The following is a 26,474-nucleotide window of genomic DNA, read 5'->3' on the forward strand; positions in this document are numbered from 1 at the left end:
CGGACCTACCTGCGCCCACGTGGCACCGCCGATTGCAGACCTACCTGCGCCCATGTGGCACCGCCTCAATCTGCTCGGTGACCGCTGCTCTGCGTGCGCCCTGCGCCCCTTCTTTTTGTCTCGTGGGCGGCATCTCCGCACGCAGTCACTAACCGTCGCATTGCCTGCGTAATTGTGGCCGACGCTGGTTTCCAGGTGTGCCGGAGTGCGGTGGTAGTAAGGAGGCCGTTTGCAGAACTGTGGAGAAGCCCACCCCTTTTGGGGAGGAGGCAAAGCTCAGGAAAGGTGACTGCATCTTGAGAGGATGCCCGTCCCAACCCTGGACTTGAGGTGTTTCCTCTGAGCCCCAGGTTTCCGCAGGAAACAGTAGACATACCCTGTCTCGGCACAGGCAGGTGGGGGACGCCTTGGCTCACCTGGAGATCCACTTGTGAGTTCCTTGGTCGCTGGGTGCCACCGGGGATGAAGGGTGAGGTATTTTGGCACCTTTATGCAGTGTTCCATTATCACACAGGTATCTCCTGTGCCAGAAAAGTCTGCCTGGGTGATTTCAGGTGCTGCGGCCGGCCGCTGTTTTCCAAATCGACAATCACTGTTCGTTCTTAAGCCGCGCCTGGGGCTAATGCCATCAGGGTGTGATAAAGCTCGTGCTTGTTGGTCCTGTTGGAACATGGGGAGTGTTCCTAAAAGTCCCTGTCTGACCTGCGTCTTATCTCCAACTGCTCACAAAAACATACCCTCAGCGGTGTGTGCCTTTTTCCATAAACCTTTATGCTTTGCTCTGTATCGATGTCATGCTCTAATCCTCCTCTTTTGGATTTTTTTAAACGAACCTTGTTATCGCAGCTTGGTGCTGACTCCAGCATTCCAATCCACAAGCATAACAAATGACAGTGTGGGGGTCCTCGTGGGGACACGACAGATACGCTTTATGAACAGAAAGGCTCATGGGTTTTGGCAGTTTGACTGAGTTCCGGGGCAGCTGCATAGATTTTCCAAGGTTTTTTAATAAGCCCACGCGTTGTGGTGACCTGCTTGAAAACGCCTTCCCTGTATGGCCCCAACACGGGCTCACACCTCGTGGCTGGGTGGGGTGGATGGAAATCGGGGTCCCTGCCTCCTGCTTGCTTTGCGCATTTGAGCATGGTTGGACAGTGGAATCCTGGCAGCCCCCTCAAGGGGTTCTCTCTCTTTCTCTAGCTCTGTCTCAACAAGTACAAATACCCAGAATCGGGTAACGTAAATGAGTGTGGATGTAGCTCCAAAATTGGATACCCCGGACGGGAGGGTTGTTGAGAAATGCTTTGTGGCACTGGAGATTCTTGAGCTGGATTTTGAGGGATGGCAAGGCAAGGATATGTGTCCCTGTTGGAGGGAAGCAGCGAGGGTTTTGGGCCAATATGTGGGAGTTCAGGGTTGCTGAGGGATCTGAACTGAGGGGGGAAGTACAGAAAGGAGGGGCCGGGCGAAGGTGGGGAGAGAAGCAAGCAGCAAAGAGGGAAGGAGGTGGAATCTCCCTTCTTCCTCAATCCCATATCCCACAGATTGACTTTCACTTTTTGGCGTTAAAGTCTCAGCATTTGTTGGAGAATATTATTAAAAAATAGCTCTGTTCCACTTATCATGTGTGCTGAAAAGTCTTATCTCCCTGCGGTGTCCTCCAAGGAGCAGGAAATTCCTTCTGCTCAGATGGAAAATTCAGCCAAGTGACTAGTTAGGGAATAACTCAGTGTCTTGTAAATATATTAACACATTTTGATTTTGAAAGTGATGAGACCAGTGGGCCCGCTGATTCCCTTTTCACTTTGGCTGCTGGGAAGGTCAGAGCCAAATTTGAACTTAGAGTTAAATGTGAGGAGTTCTGGTGATTGGCAAATCTGCAGACGATTTTACTCTTTGTGATTGGTCCACATTTGTTTCTGGCTCTGAATTATGTTTATCCACCTTGCTTTGAGAAACATTTAACCTGCAATTTTGTTTTATTTTGGTATTTATGCATACATCATACTCAATCCTAGGAAGCTTCAGTACTAGAATGCAAACCGTTTTTAAACATTGCATGTGAGAAACTCCAATTGCAATTTTTCCAAAAGCCAAAGTAGGATGTGGCAACAGCTATGATATTGAGCTAAGATAACCTTTAAAGGAGTCTTGCAGAATAAGTTTTCCACTTTAGGTTGTGTCCAGAGACGGGACTCAGTGATCTAAACCTGCTAGTTCATGCACGGAGTGGGGGTGGGTCAGGCAAAGGGGACGGATTCCTGCTCCAGTCGTCACAATACTGGATGGCTGAGAGCTGCTGGAAGCCTTGCGTCCTGCTGTTCATGCAAAGGCAACTCCTCTATGCAAGCTACCATCCTCGCTCCCTCTGCATTTGGATTCGAAAAACCATGATTTTGTGCCTTCTACACACCAGATGTTGTTCTCGGAACTCAGACGTAGCCGCCCAGCAGGTCGCTGCTTAGGGACTGTAATGTCCCCTCCGCAAAATACCCAGGAATGGGAGGCAAAATTTCTGGGAAGCAGCTAGAGGCTCCTGCTGTGGCCAAGAGACAGAATTTTCTTTTCTTTTGGTTGGTGCTGGGGTGAAGGGAGTGGACCTGGAGACGGGGGTCCAAGTGGGGATTTCCTCCAGGGGAAGCCATTGTATGCATTGATCAATGGACTGGCTGAGAATGCAAACCTTGCCCCTGCTCAAAATTCAAAAGGCACAAAAGTGTGGGAAACTCCTTCCTGTTCCTTCCCTGTATTGTCCTGCTCTCAAGAGCTCTTCCCTAAAGCCCACAAGGTGACCGCTTCTTATGCATTCTTGGGAAAAATGGATGAAACCCTGTGTGTATGTTTGCACGCGTGCGTGCCCCATTTCGGCACAGGATGCACCGTCCTAAACCCTGCTTATTTTTCATGTAACAGTAGGTCGTTCCACATCGTAAAGGGTTCTCCTCCTGTTTTTTTGGCAGCTGCGGAGCTTCCACTGTGCAGACATATCGTAATGCTTTCAACCAGTCCCCTCGGTCATTTGGAAAGGTCTGGAAGGGTTCGGGAAAGCCTGCTTTGTCCCTTTGCTAGGACAAATAGGGCTGAGCAAACAAACCACACAGCAAACAGTCTGGGAAGGTAAATCCCAGAAGTGAAATTACAGGGCCAAGCGGGATGCATGTGTGGCACGTTGATCGGTACCGGTTATTTTGTGGGATGCATTTTGATGGAAAAGTCCCAGCCCTTGCAGATGGCTTGGGGTGGGTGTGGAGGGAAGAGAGGAGGTAAAGCTGACTGTGGGATGAGCGGCTGGGAGCTGGGGACCGGGAAGGGGCAGGGCAGCTGTGGACTTCGGGGCGTGGAAGGGGAACCGGGTGGAAAGGCGGCAGATAGGAGAGGCTGAGCTGGAGCTCCCAGTCAGCCCTCTTCAGAGAAACCCACAACAGGAGATAGATGTATAAAGATATTTGTTTATTGTTTTTTACATGTAGATGCATGTGGAGACTACAATTTTATTGAAAGCTGATTTGAAAGGGCCTGATATTTTTTTAAGCTTCTAGGCAGTAGGTCACTCATGTGAGTTCATATGTGATGACTCTATCTCTAGGTATATCTATTTGTGTATTTTCGCATTAGGCGTAACGTTAGAAAATTGGGTGAAGCTATTGTAATGTGCATTTGTCTTACGCATTTGTTTTCGCCACAATATCTTCCAAATCGTATTGTTTTGGTACCAAATTTCTGTGTGCACATAATAACATGATACACATATTAAACCGTGCTTTTGTATTATTGGTACGTATCTCTGGCAGAATAATTCTAAGACAGTTTTCCAATGATTGCCGCCTGGCTATATGTCCTGTTTGGAGTATAAACCTGAGTTGAATTTTACTAATGGTAGTAAGCTGCAAGTATAAACTCGAGTGTGATTTTACCTTACAAGCCACAAGTGTAAACTCAAGCTTGATCTTTTTTTTTGCTTTGGTGCAGGAATTTACGATTTTTACAATTTTTAAATTTTTACGAACACTCCTCCTCCCCTGCTCTCCCCTTCTCCCTCTGGGGGATTTATTTTAAGGCGTTGGCTCACCCGGTGTGGGCTCCAAGTCTGAAATGAGTAGGGCAGGCTGTCAATCCGGAAACCCAGGCAGGATTTTAGGCTGCCCTCCTGAGGCAGAATTCCACCTTTCCTGGGAAAACTCCATTTGGGCTCTGATTGCATGAGCCCGTCCCACGTTTTCGAGGATGACCTCCCTGTCTGAGAGCCAGCTGATTGTAGGCTTAATGCGTCTACAGTGAACCCGGTGGCTCCGTTGTTTTGGGGGTTGCCCCTTGACCGTCACTAGAAAATGCAGACCATCCTGTGATTTTGGGGGCATTTATGCACATAAATCATTTTACCACCTTTCAGACCCAAGGCGAGCTCTCTGGCGATTGGATCTACTTAAATAGAGTGTCACATTTGGGGGAAAACTTTTCGTCCTGGCTGCACCAGGTCTCTGTGTCCTGGGGGAATCCAGGCGGGCAGATCTGTGGGTGACCACTGAGTCATGGGCAGCTCCATGCGAGCTCATCAGAGAAACGGAAAGAAGGCACGGATTTTGGCGGTGGGAAGTATAGTGGGTTCAACAGTGTCCCTCTCCCCCAAATTCACATCCAGCAGAATCTATGCTTCGGACCTTATTTGGAAATTGGGTCTTTGCAGCTGGAATCAGTTAAAATGAGGTCAGGGTGGCTTAGTGTGACCCAGGACCTCATGTCCTGATACGAAGAGGAGAAGAGACAGACGGACGGACAGGGACTCACAGAGAAAACCTTGCTCCAGGCTTCTGCTGGTAGCTGCCCACAGCTCCAGGCATCTCTCCCTCCGTCCTCAAGTGTCCTTTTCCCTCCTGTGTTCGTGAAGACACCAGTCACATGGGGTTAGGACTCGTTGACCCAGTTTGGCCTCTTCTTAACTAATCCCACCTCCGAAGACCCTATTTCCGAACAAGGCTGCATTCACGAGACCAGGGGCTGGAACTTGAATGTGTTTTTTCTGGGGGAAACGATTCATTCCATCACAGCGGGGCTGTCAGTGGCCAACAGAAGCTCAACGAGACAAGGGAGGACCCTAAGTAGAGGTAGCAGAGGGAACTCGTACCTGCTGACACTTGTTTCAGACTTGTGGCCTCAGAATGAGGAGAGGGTAAATGTCTGTTCTGACATCTGTTTGCTGACGGGACTGTTACGTGGTTACATTTCTGGGGGATTCTCAGTTTAAAACTTTGTGCTCACATAAGCTGGCCACCATGTGGGGGCTGAGGATACAAGGAGGTGGGTGCACTGGCTACCCTCAGGTCAGACATGTGGGCAGGACCAGGGAGTGCAGAGAGACAGCCCAGAGAATAAGCTGGCCAGTTTCCATATGGAGAGCAATGAAGGAGGGCATTGATGTCTGAATAGGAGCTCAATATATAGGCATAGATGGGAATTGATGCATGAGTAGGAGCTCAACATATAGGAAGGAGGTGGGCATTGTGCATGAATAGGAGCTCAACATACAGAATAATGTGGGAATTGATTCTTGAATAGGAGCTCAACATATAGAAAGTAGCCCAGCATTGATGAATGAATAGGAGATTAACCAAGGGACATAGATGGGTGTTAACAAATGAGTAGCAGTTCAACAGATAGGAAGGAAGTGAGCATGGATGCCTGAAAATGAGTTCCACATATAGGAAGGATTTGGGCATTGAAGCATGAATAGGAGCTTACCGTATAGAAAGGAGGTGGGCATTGAGGCATGAATAGGAGCTCAACATTTGGGAAAGAGGTGAGCATGGATGAATGAATAGGAGCTCAACATATAGGATGTAGACGGGCATTGATGAATAAACAGCAGCTCAACTTATAGGAAGGAAGTGTGAATTACTGCATGAATAGGAGCTCAACATATAGGAAGCAAGTGGACATTGGCACAGGAGTAGGCGCTCAACATACAGGCTGGAGGTGGGCACTGATGCATAAATAGGAGTGCAATATATAGAATGGAAGTGGGCATTGATGCATGAGTAGGAGTTCAACATACAGGAAGGATGTGGGCATTGACGGATGAATAGTGGCTCAACATATAGGAAGGAAGTAGGCATGAACACATGTATAGGAGCTCAATGAATAGGAAAGAGATGGCATTGACACATGACTAAGAACACACCATATAAGAAGGATGTGGGCACTGATGCATCACCAGGAGGTCAACATATAGGAAGGATGTGGGCATTGATGCATGAATGGGAGTCAACATTTAGGATGTAGATGGGTATTGGTGCATGAATAGGAGCACAACATAAAGTACGTAGATGGGCATTGATGCATGAATAGAAGCTCAACCTATAGAAAGGATTTGTGCATTGGCGCATGAATACAAGTTCAACATACAGAAAGGATGTGTGCGTGGATGCATGAATAGAAGCTCAACATACAGGAAGAACGTGGGCATTGATGCATGAATAGGATCTCAACATAGGACGTAGATGGACATTGATGCATGAATAGGAGCTCAACATAAAGGACATAGGTGGGCATTAATGAATGAATAGCAGCTCAACATACGGGAAGGAGGTGGACAGTGATGCATGAATAGCAACTAAAAATACAGAGGAAGGATGTGGGCATTCACATATGAATAGGAGCTCAATGTATAGGAAGGAAATGGCATTGACTCATACATAGGAGCTTGACATACAAGAAGGATGTGGGCATTGTGGCATGAATAGGAGATAGACATACAGGAAGGAGGTGAGCATTGACGCATGAATAGCAGCTCAACGTATAGGAAGGAGGTAGGCGTTGGCCCATGTAAAGGAGCTAAACATATAGGAAGGAAGTGGGCATTGATGTATGAATAGGAGCTCAACATTTAGGAAAGAGGTGAGTATTGATAAATAAATAGGAGCTCACCATATAGGATATAATGGGTGTTGAATAGACTAGCAGCTCAGCATAAGAAAGGAAGTATGCATTATCACCTGAATAGGAGTTCAACACTCAGAAAAGATGGAGGCATTGATGTATGAATAGGAGCTCAACATATGGGATATAGATGGGCATTGATAAATGACTAGGAGATCAACATAACGTTCGTAGATGGGCATTAATGAATGAATAGCAGTTCAATATATAAGAAGGAAGTGGGCAATGATGCATGAATAGTAGGTCAACATATAGGAAAAAGGTGGACGTTGTCACATGAATAGGAGCTCAATATATAGGAAGGAGGTGTCCATTCATGCATGAATATCAGCTCAACATATGGAAATGATGTTGGCATTGACACAGCAAGAGGAGTTCAAAGTATAGGAAGGATGTGGGGACTGACACATGAACAATAACTCAATATATAGAAAAGAAGTGGGCCTTGATGTATGAATAGGAGGTCAACCTATAGGACATAGATGGGTGTTGATGAATGAATAGCAGTTCAACATATAAGAAGGAAGTGGGCATTGATGCATGAATAGGAGCTCAACATACAGGAAGGAAGTGGGCATTGAAGCATATATAGGAGCTCAACATATTGGAAAGATGTGGGCATTGACACACGAATAGGAGCTCAACATCTAGGACATAGATGGGTGTTGGTGTATGAATAGGAGCTCAACATATAGGAAGGATGTGGGCATGGCTGCATGAATAGGCACTCAACATATAGCACGTAAGTGGCCGTTGATGTATGAATAGGAGCTCAACATGAAGGTGGGCATTGTGGTCCAGTGGGAGGTCAAGAAGCAAGGTCCAGAGAGCTTAAGGAGCCTGTTTTGGTGACTTGCGTAACCACTTGCAAAGGTGCCATGTCACAACCCCTGGATGTCATGAATGTCTTCTTACCCAGCCCAGGGGACTTTGCAGATGTGATTAAGTCAACGATACCGAGATGGGTGGATTATACTGGATTATCCCATGTAATCCCACGGCAGAGGAAGATTTAAGGGCAGAAGAGGGGAGAGTTACAGGAGCACTGAAGCAGAGAGAGCTTAGAAGATGCCACTGGGTTGGCTTAGCAAGAGGAATTTATCAGCTCACGGTTTCGGGGGCTAGAAGTTCCAAATCAAGGTGTCAGGAAGACCATGCTTTCTCCCCAAAGTCTGAACCTTTCTGGGACTGGCCTGCCCCAATCCTTGGGGTTCCTTGGCTTCTGAAGATCTCCAGAAATATTGATGAAAACCCACCTTATTCTGTTGGCTACCCCTTACCTAAACCATAACATCTTCAAAGGACCCTATTTACAAATGGTTTCACGCCCTCTGAAACGTGGTGGAGACTAAGGACATGTCTTTAATTGGGGTACACAATTCAGCTCCCCACCCACGGAGGATCAGAGAGCTATTCTTAAAACTGATTGCTGTGGGTTGCTTTGATAGTATCACAAGCAGCAAGGTACGTTACTCAGCACATATATTTGAGATAAATTCTTCAGGGGAAATGGCTTCATGAAGGTTGTTTCAATAGCCTGGAGACTTTTGCATACGTATTAAATAGGTGCTGATGCCAAGTTAAAAAATTAGTTATGTCCCACAGATCTACGAACTCTTGTAGGACACCAGTCAGCTGAGCTGTGATAAAGATAACGTCTTTTAAGGGTAGTGGAAGTAGCAATAGGAAATATTTTTGTTAACTGCCAGTTGTTAGGGCACTGATGCAGAGCGCTGTAAAATTGACGGGAAATATCCTGTTTGAGTATGCAAATTGAAATATGCATGTGTAAAAAGCTTTACTGACTGAGAAAATGATTACTTGTTAAAGGCAGGTAATGTAGGTTTATATATATCTGGAAAGTAGAGAAAGCCACAAAGGAGGAAGTTAAAACCAAGCAGGTTTTTCTCATGTCCTTTCTTCTTTTGCAAACATATCCAGCCATTTCATCTTCAGTTATTTCTTCTCTCGCTGTCTTCTCCTTCTGGTATTGCAGTTACATGTATATTAGACCATTTGGTATTATCATCACACTCGGAAGGTATGTTTTTTTCACTGTTTCATTTTCTCCTTGCATTTCAGAACGGTTTCTATTGGCCTACCTTTAAGTTTACTGTGCTTTCTTCAGCTGTGTTGCGTCTGCCAATGAGCCATCGGATGATTTCTTTATCTCAATTTCGTGTCTTTTATTTCTAATCCTAACAGTTCCATTGGACACTTTCTTGCAGTCGTTTTTATCTTTCTGCTACCATGCAGTATCTGTGTCTCCTTATGGTCTTCCCTTTCCAGTGAATCTGCACATCGCGTGTGTAACAACAGACAGGGTTGTTTGATGATGACTTCAAGGCGTTTTGCTTATTCTCACGTGGCATGGCTAACATGTAAGAGCCAGTGTAGAAAACTGCCCTAAACTGTGTCTCAACTCTTCATCTTGCATTGAGATAAAAGATGTTAGGAATGCTTCTGGACTTTTGGTTGTTGTGGGTTTTGTTATATGCTTTTATTTTAACACCTAGAGCTGTAAAATGTTCCATCTGCGTGAAGATGCGAGTTTGCAGCTGTGCTCACGTATGCACGCTGCATTACATAGCAGTTGGGATGCTTTCAAAATATATTTCTCTGCATATTAGCAAGGAACACATGAGTGTTAGGAGGGCGAGAGGCAAAATCATGAGTCACATTTCTGATGAGGCCCCAGGGAAATAAAGGCATCGGTCACTGCACTGAGAGATCTCTGTCCCTCTCTGCTCTCTTGGACATTGGGTCCCCAAGAGCTTTTACCTAGAAAGGGAAGGATGAATTGGATTCTTTTTTTTTTTTTTATTTGAGGAGTTGTAGGCTTAAAGAAAAATCATGTAGGAAATACAGAGTTCCCCATATACCACCCCTCACGGTCACAGTTTTCCCTCTTCTTAGCATTTTCAATTGGTGGTGTATTTTTATTACAAATAATGAAACAATATTATAATGATACTATTAGCCACAGTTCATAAATTACATGTATTCTTTGGTTGCTGAGTCAAAGGACCTCTTTGCATATTCTGTTTTTTCAATCCTTATTAGATATGTGATTTTTAAGTATTTTATCCATTCTCTAGGCTGTCTTTTTATTTAATGAAAAGTCCTTTGACACACAAAAATTCGATTTTTTTCTTTGTTGCTCATATTTCTGGTGTAAAATCTAAGAAAGTGTTACCTAGTACAAAATCCCAAAGATGCCTCCCTATGTTTTCTTTGAATTGGATTATTTTAACACCCGCTCCTGCAATGCCATCCTGGAATGTTTTACTATATACCTCAGTGCATGCCTTAAATGGACAAGAAGGAAATAGAGCTTTCGTTGATGTGCCCAGGTCGAAACCCAAACGAGGGTTGCAATTTCTTTTGGTAGGATGAAAGCTTTGAAAGAAGCCTGGCTGTGCTCGCTCGTTCTCTCTCTCTCTCTCTCTCTCTGATGGTCACTGACGGTGAGACACATCCAAGCCAGCGTGCACGGGGTAAGCGTCCTGCAGTGCACGAGGAGATGTGGGTGCCATAGCATCCGTATTTGGGTCTTTTCTTTGCAGAATTACTTCTTCATTGTGTTAGCAAGGATCCTGGCTGGGTGTCGGTGGGTGCCGACGGAAGGAAGGGATATGTCGTCTCCATTCAACTGGAGAACTCCTCAACAAGTGGGTCAATAGTGGACTCCCCGACAAGTAGGTTCCTGAAAGTGGGCTGTGAATTGCCTCCTCTAAGCTTGTGTCCTCAGGGCTGTTCCCCATTCCTAAATCTGCCATGGGGGGAGTCTGATGAACTTCGATATATCAATGCAGGGATGAGTCACAAACTGCTGAGCTCCTTCCCCCACCTGTGCACAGATGATGCAATGAGTTACCTTGATTCCCCATTGGCTTAGGAGCATTTTCAGGGCAGATTCCTAGAAGGGATTTGCTAGATCAAAGAATAAATGCATTTGTGATTAGATAGTGCCCAATTTCCTTCCCCTGTGGGGGATTTACTCTTGTGCAGTCCCACCCACAGTATCAAAGAGTGGAAGATCCCCACAGTTTTGTCAAGCTCTTGAATTTTTGCCAATCTGACAGGTGAGAAATGGTGTATCGCAGAGAATTTTAATTAATTAATATTTAGATTATGAGGAGCAAAATCAAATGGGTATTTTTACCAGCCATTTGGATATCTTGTGGTATAAACTGCTGTTTTATTTTCCTTTTAAAAGTATTTTTTAAATAGGGTATTTTATTTTTTTTCTTGATTTTTAAGAACTCTTTATATATTGGGATGCATAGCTCTTTTTCTGTGCTGTAAGTTGCAAATTTTCTTTCAGTTCATAATTTATTTTTGACTTTGCTTATTTTTTAACTGGGTGTTTTTTTAGTAATCGAATCTACATGTCTATTCTTCCTGTATTTTGACTTATGGAGAAACGTTTCCTACTCTGAGGTTAAAAAGAAATGTATTCATGCTTTTTGTTAATATGTATTTTTCTTTGTTAAATTTTTTCCACTTGGAGTTTGCTCTGATGCATACTGTGAAGTATGGATTCAATTTTATCTTTATCTAAATGACTATTGGTTTAAAAGTCTATCTTTGCCACCTTTCTCCTGAATTTCCACATGTAGCTGTGTCTATTTCTGGAATTTCTGTTCTATTCCAGTAGACTTCATCCATTCACTCCTGTGAATTATAGAGGCTTCCTAAAGCATGTTAGCATCCGATGGACTAACCAGTCCTCAATTCTTGTATTTTTTCAGACTTTCCCTGTCTAACGTTGCTTGTGTTTGTTTCTACATCAACTTCAGAATTCATGTGTCCAGCTCCAGGAAAATTCCTAATTTTCTATTTTTATTGGATTTGCACCCAATTCACCCATCACCCTGGGAAATCCTGACACCTCATGGCCTGTGCTGGTTTGGGTCATGGGAGAAGGAGACATCAAAATGGGATGAGTTGCACAGGGAATGTATTGGCAGCAAATGTATGTGAAGGATAGAAGAGGAAAGGGCTGGAATGGGCAGGGAGATTTTCAGATCACCATGCAGACCCCTCACCCCTACCCCTGGCACCTGTGAAGGAAGGAGAATTAGGCAGGAAGGAGTCGTGCTGTGCTCCTTTGAGCAATCCCTGGGGTGGGGGGTGGGGGAGTGGGGAGGCAAGTGCTCTGCAAAACTCATATGTAACTCAGTTTCGAAAATGGAGCAAAATTCTTGGTCCACTGACTTCCATGCAGTTCTTGTGAGCAAACACAGCTCCTCACAGTACAGTGGTCTCTTGCTCTGCAAAACCATCTTTAAACTGCTCATGGTTTTTGCATGCCAGTGTTTTTTTATCCTGCTCCCTTACAGGATCTTCCGTTTGTTTTCCTTTAATGTTTTTCTTTTTTTAGTTTTCCACTGTGCTATTGTATCACCTGCAAGTAGAGATATTATTGGCTCTTTTTTTTTGTCATTCTTATGCCTTTCTTAGGTTTTTCTTGTCTTATTGCATTGGCTGGGACTCAGAATGTTCAATATTACTGGAGAGACAGGGTAGATTTTTGTTCCCTTTTTGGCTGCAGCCAGATTCGTTGAGTGTGAAGCACTGAATAGGAAGCCAGCAGACAGGGAGACTGGTGTGTTTGTGTACACACGCAGACACACACGATAAATCAAATATAGTAAATATATACATATAAATAAAAACGTGTAAAACACATGAATTCAAATACATTCAAACACTCTGAGAAATATTCCAGGCCCCACAGAAACCTTACCTACCCATGGAAAATGAGTTCATGAACATTATCATGTTGTTGAAACCCTACTGCAACATTAGAACTGTGTGGGTGCTTGACTTTATAAGGACATGTGTTTTGACACTGATAGTAAATTCTTATGATTCTAAAAAAAAATTCAATTAAAATAATGGTGGCGCTCAATCCAAGAAGTGGATTCTAACTTACCTATTTCAAGATTTAACAAGGCTGGCAAAATAGTACGGAGAATGTATTTGCATCTCTGATGGGGTCACATGAGTTAGTCTGTCCGGCTGTGTATCTACCCATCTGGCTACTTTTATATCTCGTACATCTGTAATGTGAAAATGCATCTTCTTTCCTAGTTACTATGTGGCTTCTAACAATTACCCATAAGCATGCCATAAAGAATACGTTAGGCAATTAAAACATTTTGAAAATAGCCTAGAATATATATATTTATGACAGTGCATTATAAATAAAATTTAATATTTTTTTATGGAAATAGAAAATGGTACAGCAATGTTGGAGGTCAAAAAGTGAAATATAGAGTTACTATATGACCCAGCAATTCTACTTCTAGTTATTTACCCAAGGAAAGTGAAAACAGATACTTTTATTAGATGCTTTGTACTCTAATGACTATTGTGGTGTGTTCATATTATCCAAAAGATGGAAGCAGCTCAGGTGCCAGAGAACAAATGAATGGATAGACAAAATGTGGGACATACACACAATGGAATATTAGCCATAAGAAATGATAAGTTCTGAGACACAGAAGAGCCTTGAAAAGATACTGTTCAGTGAGATTAGCAAGCCCCTTAAGCACAAATATGATGTCACTTATAAAAGATGTCTTGAAATAGCAAATTTGCAGAAATAGAAGGTAGATGAGAGGTGATCATGATAAAGAGTATTTATCTGGGAAATGAAAAAAAGAGGCGAATAAAAAGGCTGGGGATATATAAAAATCTAGAAAGTTACTTGTCATTCTCTGATATCAGAATCTGTCAGAGATAGCCAAAAGGAAAATTATGGCTTCCATTCAGAGAAGGGCACTTCCTCAACAAAAAATATACCTATTCGGTTGACTGAATTGAGGCTATTTTGTAGAGTATTGAAATATAATCTATCATAAAAAAAACAGCCTATATTACATCACGTGTCTGGGAAATGATGAACGATGTCACAGAGCCTCAAATAAAAGTATAATTGTCAGAAATGAGGAGACAGTAATACAGGTTTCATAGACCTGGAAAACCAGAATGCATCAACAATAAAATAGTCAAAATAATGCAGTTCAGTAAAATGGTCAGATTATACAATAAATGCACAAAGTACTTGCTCTCTCTCATGAGAACCAGTTGGGAAAACTAGCCCATTTACCACTAGAAAAAATGTACCATCTTAACCATGCAGGCGTAACCCTATGGTAATAAAACAAACAAACAAAAAGCTTTGTTGAAAAATGATGATTTGAGTGGATACTCTGCTCCTCTTGGGAATCTAATGTATGCAATGATTTTTCTCAAATTTTTGGTTTATTACAATCTTTCTCTAAATGTTTCAGGATATTTCTGAGCCCAGGAAAAACAGTATTTCTAAATAACTCCTGGAAGAATAAACAGCCAAATAATACCTAAGGCATAGTGTTTTTTGGAAAAGAAGACATGCAGGGGACACTTTTCCTAATGGACAGTGATGTCTATGAGAAAAGAAATATCCAAGTTGATGAGCTAGGAGAAAATACAACATGGACACAACCCTGTTGTATCACTCAGATGTCCATCTCCCCAGGAAGTTATTCTCAACACCCATTGGGAATCCCCCTATATCCCTCGATTCCCCTCTGCCTAAGACGTTGTCCATGTTTTGGACTGTGCTAGACATCAGCTTGGCAGCATATTTTCAGAGCGTGCAAAAGGTACCAGCAGGGGCTGAGCGAATGTCTGGGGAGAAATAACTCAGGCTCATCCGCCGTGTTATGTGCAAGCCTCCTAAGCCTGTAGGAGCTGGAGACATGGCAGCAGTCGCCAAAACTGAAACCCAACTGACTTCCTTCAACAATAGACCTCTCCTATCCTGAGGTTTAATTCTCGGAAAAATGTACCGTGCATTTTGAACCTTACTTTGATTTTTCTTTTCCTTCTGTAGTTTTCCCCCCACAACCAGAACGCGTTGCTATTGTGACTGGCGGGACAGACGGAATTGGATATTCCACTGTGAAGCATCTGGCAAGACTTGGCATGCATGTTATCATAGGTGACGCTTTTTATGGTTAATTCTATTTCATTGCTAATGGGGCATATTCAGTCCTTCGTCAACATTGATTTACACATACACAAAACAGCTAAGTATATCAAACCTGCAGGGACTGTTAGTCAAAAACTGCAAAACAGAGTAAATTGTTATATTCTTTGGGGCATGACGATGTGGTCTGGTTTAATATTGAGCACATATTTTCCAAGTGGGTCTCTGAAAAGCAATGAATCGAAACAAATTGTTAAGACTATTGGCTTCCTTTGTAGCACAATTGGCTTCCTTTGTAGCGATGCCCTATAAACACTCCATATTTGATTTCCATACTTCTTGTTATTTCCCTTTGGACAATCTCTTCAGTGGCTGAATCTCCTTAAGGGTTCTTAAGTCACTTTTGAATATGAAGGGTTGTCCTTCAGCTGGGAAAGTGGGGACAGTTCACAGAATAACCCTTTTTACTATTGTTATTAAGTATTATTGATATTCTCAGTTATGATGTTTCATTCAGCTGGCTAAAATGATGTCTAGAAATAAGCGTTGAAAAAACCTGAGGTTATTATACCGCTGTTGACATCAGCTGCATTTAATTAACAACTTTATATAGTGTCAGTTATGATAAAAATCTTATGATCACTGGATTTTAGGAACTGAGGATTTGCTTTCACTTAAGACTTTCTAAAGTGGCACCAATGGATTAATCCATTTGCTACCCCTTCATTTCTTCCTTTCCTTCTCCCTTTTTACCTCTTTCTCCCTTTCCCCTGCTGTCATTTATTAAAAGAGTATTACATATCAATTACCATAATTGGGACTGGTGAATTAAAAACAAATACATCTTGCCCCTCCTTACTTTCGATGACCTCTGTCTAGGATTGAATTTCACCTTTTCTGAGCCTCCCAGCCTGTGGCATCTACTGACACCTAAATGCACAAACTAACCTCGCTTGTACTACATGCCAATTATATTGAAATGCAGATGTCAAAGTTTATAAACAAAAGCAAATGTGCCACACCGACATATACATTCCATTTTGATACAGTAGCTAACAAAACTACCAGTGACTCTAGCAACTGCTCTAATCTTGGGGCCATGATGCGCATAAACTTTTTTTCCCCAGTCGTCTTCAACAACTGAACTGATATTGAATTCTGTGGTTTCTACAGTGGCCAAGTCCCAGCGGTGGCCCATTGTTCACATTCACAATGGAAGGAAATGCCAACGTCATTGGAGACCTATCACCATAGAAATACTTTTTCTTCCCTGTTCAAGCTCACGGACCCTGAATTCCATGCTGTACTCTTAGAAGTCCAACGACCAGGCAGGGACATTAACATCTAACCAATATAGACTTCTTTTTCTCCTTGGAGAGGTGCTTTCTGTTTCGTGTGTCTTCCCATACTTTGCTTTCTTTTAAAATAATGCAGTTTCTTCCAGCAATTCTCTACCTCATGTAATTCATCTTTGTCTCACATCTGATCGTATCTGAGAGTGATGCACTTTTGTCAAGCTTTGAAAGCTTTGCAAACTTTAGCTTGCTACAGGAACTTTCTTCCCCATCAAAGGAAATTTTTTTCCCCACAAAGTGTGTCCAAACCCATGCCAGCATGTTTCTGTTATCCGTTTTCAGCAGATGGGGAAATGTTAAAAGTTTTGACAACCCTTGAAGTCACTAGCTTCATCAGTATCCATCACTCCTCCATGGAGGAAAAGGGGCTGGTGAAGGAGGTTCCTGGGAGAAAGACCTGTCTGATAGCATAGCTTTGGAGATTTCTTTCTTCTTTAATGTCCCTATTCTCTGCTATCCTCTCTCTGAGCTCTGAGCAAATCAGAGACAGGACATGGGGCTGGCAGAGGGGTTCCAAGATTTAGGTATGAGACCATGAGATGGTGACAGATTCCAGCCTCCTGTTTTTTATTTCTTATGGTGGTGGTTTCTGCTGTGTCATTAAAGACAGGGCCATCTTTCCAGAAATCTGCATGGCCTGGACTTCTTCTGACATTTGGTAAGACTTTATCAAAAACAGGTCAGCTCTCAGGCATGGAAGCAATAGGTCCCCTCTGAAGACTGGCTGGACCTGTTCTAAGGGATTTATAAAGATGGTGGAACAAGACAGCAGAACTTTCCAGGCTGAGCAAAGAAGGGGACCTGGCTTCTAGTAGCAGATAACCTAGACCCTATGACTCTTCAGGTGCATCTGCCTTCTTCACTTCCTTAATTCTCAGGGAAACTGGATGATGTTGGAAATTTTTTAAAAAGCCAGATGCTATTTTTGTGTGATTTGTGGCTTGGTGCTGTGGTTTAGGTCATGATAAGATCTAGTTCGGTTGTGATGAGGTGAGTTGGGTTGGGTGATGATGAGTCTCGTTGGATGCTGAGGGCTAGTTGAATTGGGTGATCATGAGGTTGAGTTGGGTTGAATGGTGATGAGGTTGAATTAGCCTGGGTTACATGAGGTCTAGTTGGGTGATGATGAAGTCTAGTTGGGTTGGGTGAAAAAGAAGTCTAGTTGGGTTGGTAATGATGAGATCTAGTTGGACTGGGTGATGATTCGATCAAGTTGGGTTAGATGGTGATGAGGCCTGCTTGAGTCTGGGTCATGATGAAGTCTAGCTGTGTGGGTGATGAGGTTAAGATGGGCTGGTGATGATGTCTGGTTGGGTTGGATTATCTGAGGTCAAGTTTGGTTGGGTTATATGAGGTTGCATTGGGTTGGGTGATGATGAGGTCTGGGATGGGTGATATGAGGTCTGGTTAGGTGATGATGAGGTCTAGTTGAGCTTGGTGAGGGTGAGGGCTTGTTAGTCTGGATGATGATGGGGTCTAGTTGAACTGGGTGATGATGAGGTCTGGTTGAGCTGGGTCATGATGGGGTTGAATTGGGCTGGGTGATGATGAGATCTGGTTGAGCTGGGTGATGATGAGATCTGGTTGAGCTGGGTGATGATGAGTTCTGGTTGAGCTGGGTGATGATGAGATCTGGTGGAGCTGGGTGATGATGAGCTGGGTAAAGATGAGATGTGGTTGAGCTGGGTGATGATGAGGTCTGGTTGAGCAGGGTCATGATGAGGTCTGGTTGAGGTGGATCATGATGAGATCTGGTTGAGCTGGGTGATGATGGGGTCTGGTTGAGCTAGGTCATGATGAGGTCTGGTTGAGCTGGGTCATGAAGGGGTTGAATTGGGCTGGGTGATAATGAAATCAAGTAAAGTAGGTGATGATGAGGTTTGTTTGAGCTGGGTCATGATGAGGTCTGGTTGAATAAAGTGGATGTACCACAGGCATAATTCAGTAAAATCATGCACTTAAGCTTGGGTGACACATGCATGCAAGTTTGGGGTCTCAATTGGTATTTCCTCACTTAGATGATGTTTTCCTGTGATCAAGTGAAATGTATCTCCTGCCCTCAAGTTAAACAGAAAGCAACACCGCATCCTCGCTCTACCTTTGTCTTCTTTCCAGCAGACCTTCTGATGCCTGTGTTTAAACAGTTTTGACCTTCCAGTCAGTTCACTTGAGTATGGAATCTTACTTCCTCAGTGTGACTTTGAAGGGATGATTAGATAGATTAGGAAAGAGGCAATCTTTCATTTTGCATGACAGTTTGATTCAAATGTTGCTAAATGAATGATTACGGTTGTATACTTAATACATTTGTATGTTAAATGCAAATTAAGAGATGAATATATTCCATAACCAATATCTTATTCTTGAAACTTTTAGTATTTAAGGAATAATCCATTATTGCTAAAGAATTGAGATGAAAACCTGGGTTCAACTCAAGTGAATAAATGCCAACTACCACTGCATCCGTTATTCAATTTCTTATCTTTTAACATTATTTTAGATCTTATTGTTTCAAAATATTATTTTTAGAGGGCTAATTCTTCCTGACTGTCACTTACGGTTTGGAATAGAATTGGCAGACTTTTTCTGTTGTGGGCCAGAGACTAAATATTTTTAACTTTGAGGACCATGTAGTCTCCCTCATGACTACTGAACTCTGTCCATGTCACTCCCAAACAGCTGTAGACCAAATATAAACCAATGAGTATTACTGCGTCCTAGTAAAGCTATTTTAAAAAGAGGAAGTGGATCCAATTTGGCCCAAGCATAATAGTTTGCAGTCTCTGGTTTAGACGCTAAGAGAATCATCTTGTTTATTTGTTGGTTTGTTTTTAGTTTATTAAACAAGCAGACATTGTATTTCTTCTTTTGGATCCCTAAAATACAAGAAGATAACCTGTATCTCTGACGTTTTCTCAAATTGCACCTGCCATTCCAAAATGACTCGGTGCCCCTTAAACTTTGCATTACTAATCTCTGGGAAGCGTGCACCTGTAAAATTTCACTCCCTAAGTACCAAGGGAGAAGCACTCAGCCCCTGGTGCCGCAAACGGTCTCCTGGCATATGGCAGCTTCTCAGTGTTTGTGGGAGCAAGTCGCGCTACTGCATGAGGCCAGACGTTCCATGCCTGGTCCCCTGAAGTCCCCAGGTCCAAAGAAGCAGCTGCGGAAGGCAACCTCTGCCAAGGAAAGTGTCATCACATGTCCTGAACAGGGAACACAAGCAGAGCTGGGTACCCATCCCTTTCTGCTGACCTTGGGGCCTGGTCATGCCTCACATGCTTTCCCAAGTCTCACATCCAGACTCAGCTGTGGAATTTGAAGAGTGAGCTGCACACTGAGGGGTCTTTGCAAATCACCAGCTCTCCCTGGAGATGGCTGACTTTACGTGCTGATTTGGCCAGGCTGTGGTGTCCAGATGTTTGAGGAAGCCCTAGTGTAGGTGTTGATTTAGAGATATCTTGTAGATGGGATCAGCGCCTACCATCAGTTGACTTTATGTAATAGGAGACAATCCTTCCATAATGTGGGTGGGTGTCCTCCAATTTGTTGGAGATCTTAAGAGCAAAAACCGAGGGTCTCAGAAAGAGAAGGAGAAGGAGAAGAAATGATCCTGCTTCACAACTAAACTCTTAACGCTTCTCCGAGTTTCCAGCTTAATGGTCTCCCCAGCAGATTTTGGTCCCAAGATTTCAGTATCTGTCTATCTATCAATCGATTGATTGATTGTTGGTATAGTGTGTGTCTATTTATCCACATCTATGTATCTATATATCTATGTCAGCTATCATCTATTTACCTCTAGCAATCCATCTCTATCATTTAGCTATCATCTATTTTTATCTATCCTCTACCTACCAATCTACCTTTATTTATGTATTCATTTGTGTATGTATGCATGTATCATTTATCTATATCCATTTATCTGTATTATGTATCTATGTACTTATCTGTAATATGTCTATCATCTATTTATCTCTCTATCTATCATCTCTCATCCATCTACTGTCATCAGTCTATCAATCATTTATCATCTATGTATCATCTATCATCTATCCATCCATCCATCATCTATCTATTCTATCATCTGTCCATCCTCCATCATCTATGTATCCATCTATTTATCTACGTATCTATCTATGTATCTCTCTCTCTATCTATCTACCTATCATCTATCTATCCATCCATCCATCCAACCATCCATCTGTCATCCATCCATCCATCCATCCATCCATCTATCCATCCATCCATCTATCCATCCATCTGTCGTCTATCCATCCATCCATCCATCCATCCTTCCAACTGTCCATCCATCCATCCATCCATCCATCCATCCATCCATCCATCCATTCAACCGTCCGTCTGTCCGTCCGTCCATCCGTCCATCCATCCATCCATCTATCTATCTATCATCTTTCATCCATCTACTGTCATCAGTCTATCAATCATTTATCATCTACGTATCATTTATCATCTATCCATCCATCCATCATCTATCTATTCTATCATCTGTCCATCCTCCATCATCAATGTATCCATCTATTTATCTATGTATCTATGTATCTATCTATGTATCTCTCTCTCTATCTACCTATCATCTATCTATTCATCCATCCATCCATCTGTCATCTATCCATCTGTCCATCCATCATCCATCCATCCTTCCATCCATCTATCCATCCATCCATCTATCCATCCATCCATCTATCGTCTATCCATCCATCCATCCATCCTTCCAACCGTCCATCCATCCATCCATCCATCCATTCAACCGTCCGTCCGTCCATCCATCCATCCATCCATCCATCCATCTATCTATCTATCTATCTTACCTACCTACCTACCTATCCATCCATCCATCCAACCATCCATCTATCTGTCGTCTATCCATGCATCTGTGATCCATCTATCCATCCATCCATTCATCCATCCATCCATCCATCCATCCATCCATGCATCCATCCATCCAACCATCCATCCATCCATCCATCTGTCCATCCATCCATCCATCCACCCACCCATCCACCCATCCACCCATCCATCCATCCATCCACCCATCCATCCATCCGTCCATCTATCCATCCATCCACCCACCCATCCACCCATCCACCCATCCACCCATCCATCCATCCATCCATCCATCCATCCATCCATCCATCCATCCACACATCCATCCATCCATCCATCCATCCATCCATCCATCCATCCATCCATCCATCTATCTATCTATCTATCATCTCTCATCCATCTACTTTCATCAGTCTATCAATCATTTATCATCTACGTATCATTTATCATCTATCCATCCTCCATCATCTATGTATCCATCTATTTATCTATGTATCTATGTATCTATCTATGTATCTCTCTATCTATCTACCTATCATCTATCTATCCATCCATCCATCCATCTGTCATCTATCCATCCGTCCATCCATCTGTCATCCATCCATCCATCCATCCATCTATCCATCCATGCATCATCCATCCATCCTTCCATCCATCTATCCATCCATCTATCCATCCATCCATCTATTATCTATCCATCCATCCATCCATCCATCCATCCATCCATCCTTCCAACCGTCCATCCATCCATCCATCCATCCATCCATCCATCCATCCATCCATCCATCCATTCAACCATCCGTCCATCCATCCATCCATCCATCCATCCATCCATCCATCCATCCATCCATCCATCCATCCATCTATCTATCTATCTATCTACCTACCTACCTACCTACCTACCTATCCATCCATCCAACCAACCATCCATTTGTCATCTATCCATCCATCTGTGATCCATCCATCCATCCATCCAACTATCTATCTATCTTTCTATCTACCTACCTACCTTCCTATCCATCCATTCATCCAACCATCCATCTATCTGTCGTCTATCCATGCATCTGTGATCCATCTATCCATCCATCCATCCATCCATCCATCCATCCATGCATCCATCCATCCAACCATCCATCCATCCATCCATCCATCCATCCATCCATCTGTCCATCCATCCATCCATCCACCCACCCATCCACCCATCCACCCATCCATCCATCCATCCATCCATCCATCCATCCATCCGTCCATCCATCCATCCATCCATCCTCCCACACACACCTGGCCCTATTTATTTTCTTTCCCTGGACAAACCTGACCAATACATCCCTGCTGTTCAGTACTCTCTTTTGCCCTCAGCAAAACACAGACCTTCATTCTTTACACTTTCCCCAATTTCCACCATACCACCCTGTATTAGTTAGGGTTCCCAGCAGAAACAGAATCAACAGGGAACACTCGTAAATATAAAATTGATAAAGGTGTCTCATGCGATCACAGGAACATAGAGTCCAAAATCCGCAGGGCAGTGGAAGAAGGTCGTGATAAATATTAACTACGACCATGTGATCCGTTAGAGAAACGAGGACTGTGCTGCTGTTTTGTTCCTGTTATACTATTTAAATTGTAAGATATCAAGGTTAAGTATGAATATTACCCAAGGACTTGCACCCTATTCTGGAGAGAGTTACTGTGTTTCCAGTTATATGCAGGACAGTTGAGTATTGTTAGGTGAAAGAAAAAAAATGTGCGTTTTAATGTTTTTTTATTTAGAAATTAGGTATGGTTTAAGGTGATGTGTATAGCTGCCAAGTGGACAAGGGGTGGACTGTCATGGTCAGCTTCATGGGTCAACTTGGCCAGGTGGTGGTGCCTGTTTGTCGGGTTGGGCAAGTGCTGGCCTGTGTGTTGCAATGAGGACATTTCATAGAATTAAATCATGATCACATCAGCTGCACCCACAGCTGATTCCATTTGTAATCAGCCACGGGGAGTGTCTTCTGCAATGAGTGATGCTCAATCTAATCACTGGAAGCCTTTTAAGGAGGATTCAGAAGAGACAGACTCTCTTCCTGCTTTGGCTGGTGAGTCTCTCCTGTGGAGATTCCTCCATCGGAATCGTTGGCTTCACAGCCTGCCCTGTGGGTTTTGGACTCTGCATTCCCACAGTCACGTGAGACACTTTTATAAACTTTATATTTGCGAGTGTTCCCTGTTGATTCTGTTTCTCTAGAGAATCGCAACTAATGCATCTTGGTACCAGAAGTGGTGTTGACACATGAAGCTGACCATGACACACCTGTTCATAGCAAGATAGCTGTGCTAGGAGGTGGTTCAGCAGCATTTTGCTATTTAATAGTTAAAACAGCATGCGGTTTCAGAAATAAGCACATAAATGCATATGACCCCAGCATTAAATTCATCTTGACTGTAATGTTACTTTTATTTTTATCTTTGATGCCTGGAATTATAGAACTTAAAAACAGCTGTCAGACCCTCCCTTGCACATCTCTCCCCATTCCTCACCCCAAGGAAGAAAGATACTAAAAATCTCATAACTGTGTAATGTCCTGTTTCTTCAAAGAAGCCGGAGGCGCAAATTACACTCACAGCCTCATCCTCCTGATGCGTGCTCCTTTGAACTTCTTCAAGGAAGTGACAGTTTATATATTCCTTTCGGTCTGCCCCAAAGGATGTGCTTTGCAATATTTATCTCAGATGCCTGCGACCGGAGCCAATGACATTTCCAATTTCATAAGGTTCACCAACTTTACTGCTTTGTCTTTTTTAGCTCCTTGCTGAAATCACTTAGATTTTTTTTTTTTGGAAAGAGCATTCTAAAAATTAATCTGAGGCACACCGCAATGATGCAGAATAATCAACACAGGATAATTAATGGGACTCATATAGCAAGGTTGATCGCTTACTAGTTGGAATATGTAATTTAAGGGAGATATATTCGGACGACACTCAGAATTGCCTACGAGCAGGGTTACTTGGTGCTATCTCTTGGACTGGTGCTGAGTGGGAGATGATTTGCACTGCCTGGTCCCCTCAAGTGTCCGTCACTAGCCACTATCCCCACGCCACATGCCCACTCTCTCTTGAGGGATGCTCAGAGACCACACCCCCATACGTGCTTTCCCTCTGGCTCTCATCTCCAGCCTGCCAAGGCTGGTTCCCCCTTGGCTCACCCCAGCAGGGAGTTTCGGATTTACCTCACCCCAGAAAGAACCTGTTCAGCTACTTCAAACCCAGGTGTGGATTTGCAGTGAGACTTTGGCGTGCTGACCCCCTTTCCCCCCAGAAAGCAGTCCCATCATGCTCACCGTAAAAGGCGGTTACTCTGGTCAAATCCATTCCAAAACCAACCACTACAATATTCAGTAGGGAACATGGTAGCAAAATCCAATGAGCTTTATCGAACCCCAGATTCCATCGTCTTTTTATCTAAGCAGAAGCATCCATCTTACACAAAACACCTGCCCCCGTGCTTCGAAACTTATGCTCCTGAAATCACACGTGGAGATGTTTCACCAAACCACCCAAGAGGGAATGGGAGATTCAGAACACAGCGTTTGGACATGCTGTGATAATTTGTATAGAACGTCCCATCCATTAGTGGAGGGTTATGCCTCGGCTCAGAGTTGTCTAGACAGTTCCATTTCTATTCTGACATTTTTGTGAGCATTTTTACATTTATGCTATTCTTGGTTTTTCCATCTCGGTGGGAACCCAGGTGCTTCTCGTGGTCTGTAATTATTTGAATGTGAAATGTCAGACAACCTCATGCTTTTTGTCAGTTGAGGCTGAAGAAAATGCGACTTTCAATTGATAGGTTGAAGCAGCTAAGATTGGTCTGATAATTAAATGCTTTTAGCAAGTGGGGAATCATCAAGAGCACATTTCAGGGCTGTGTTTTCCCTCCCGTGAACATGTTTTTGTCTTTTTTTTTCCCTCGGCTGTTGCATAGTTTGTGTATGACCTTCCTAGTAATTTCACATTCTCCTTTCCTTTCAGCTGGAAATAATGATGGCAAAGCGAGAGAAGTTCTAAAGAAGATAAAGGAAGAGACCCTGAACGAAAAAGGTATTTCTTAATTGGGAACCCTTTGAAGACGTGCTTTGAGCTGGAATACATAGCTGAGCTTTAGGCTGGTGGTGAGATAAGGGACAGGAGATGCCGAGTCCTTGATTTCCAGTGGCATTTGGTGGAGACGCCGCTTTTTCTTGTGCTTTTCTGTTTGGAATTTCCGATCTCCCCTGGAGAGGTGGACATGGCCATGGATGCTAAGGTGGGGTTGCTGAACTTCAGCTATCCCTGGGGCCTTATGAAATGAGCATTTGGACCTGATTTTATTCCTCAAAGATTCTGCAATCCCAGCAGGGACCTTTGGACCTACGTGCAGTCAAGGTTTAGTGTTTGGAAGCTCTCGACTTAAGAGAAATCCCATAGGGATATGTTCCACCTTCAGATTTTCAGACGGGCCATAGAACAAATCCCACAAACTCCCTGTAGAAATGCAGGCTAAGAAATATATACGCATCCCACTGATGCTTTTTCTGACCCCAGCAGCTCTCAGACGCGTCCCGAATACCCCTTGGATGTAGAGCCTTCCGTTTCAAGGAAGGGAATGTATGTACCTGCTGTCGGCCCCCGTGGGGACCAAGCACGTGTTTGGAGAGCTTTGCAGATCTCATCTGTGGGCTCGTTTACACAGATCCCTTTTAATTCAGCACAGGAGGGAATTCAGGATGTGAGAGCCGATGCCTCTTGGCGATTGCCCTGTGATTTTCCACCAAGGTTATGTACGAGGCTGGGCACCCTTGGAAATCAGAGCTGCCCCAAGCCCCTTGAACTGCAGGACCCCTTTTGTCTTGGCAATGAGCTCCTAGAGGCTCTTCAGACCCCCCAACAAACTCTGTATTCAAGACCAGGCCGTGCTGAGTGGGGAGGTGCTCAATTCCCCTTATTACATGCTGCAGAGTAGGGTCAGCCATTCATCCTCTCCCCAACCTCATTTGCAGTTGTTTAAGGGGACAAGGGGCGACTGTGTCACTAACAACACCGGTTCTCAAGGCTTAGGACTCGACTCAGAATTCCTGACTCCCCTGGCAGCAGGTTAGAAATGCAGGTTCTCAGGCCCCCACCCCATTCCCGAGAGTCAGAATCCCTGGGCAGGTTGCTGAGGTAGCCAGACCTCCAACATCATGTGCTCTGGTTTAGGCATTGCTGTAAGAAATTTAAATTCACTCAACCAACATTTCTGCAGTTTGGGAGATGGCGCGTCGGAAATTAAATGCACTTTAAAAATGTATCATTGATGAAACAGTCGCAACTCACCCGATCCTTTT

The 26,474-nt window shown here is 43.5% G+C and overlaps 1 protein-coding gene across 1 annotated transcript in view; it reads left to right on the forward strand.

Annotated features, from left to right (window-relative positions):
• Positions 1 to 26,474, forward strand: part of ZBED1 (zinc finger BED-type containing 1) — a 195,816-nt gene that overhangs the window by 18,892 nt on the left and 150,450 nt on the right. Inside the window, exons 2-3 of the mRNA XM_077146248.1 lie at positions 14,822 to 14,929; positions 25,141 to 25,209. Coding sequence (XP_077002363.1) covers positions 14,822 to 14,929; positions 25,141 to 25,209 — 177 coding nt within the window. The remainder of the gene's footprint in view (positions 1 to 14,821; positions 14,930 to 25,140; positions 25,210 to 26,474) is intronic.

Source organism: Tamandua tetradactyla, chromosome X (assembly GCF_023851605.1).
Source record: "Tamandua tetradactyla isolate mTamTet1 chromosome X, mTamTet1.pri, whole genome shotgun sequence".
NCBI classification, from domain to species: Eukaryota; Metazoa; Chordata; class Mammalia; order Pilosa; family Myrmecophagidae; genus Tamandua; species Tamandua tetradactyla.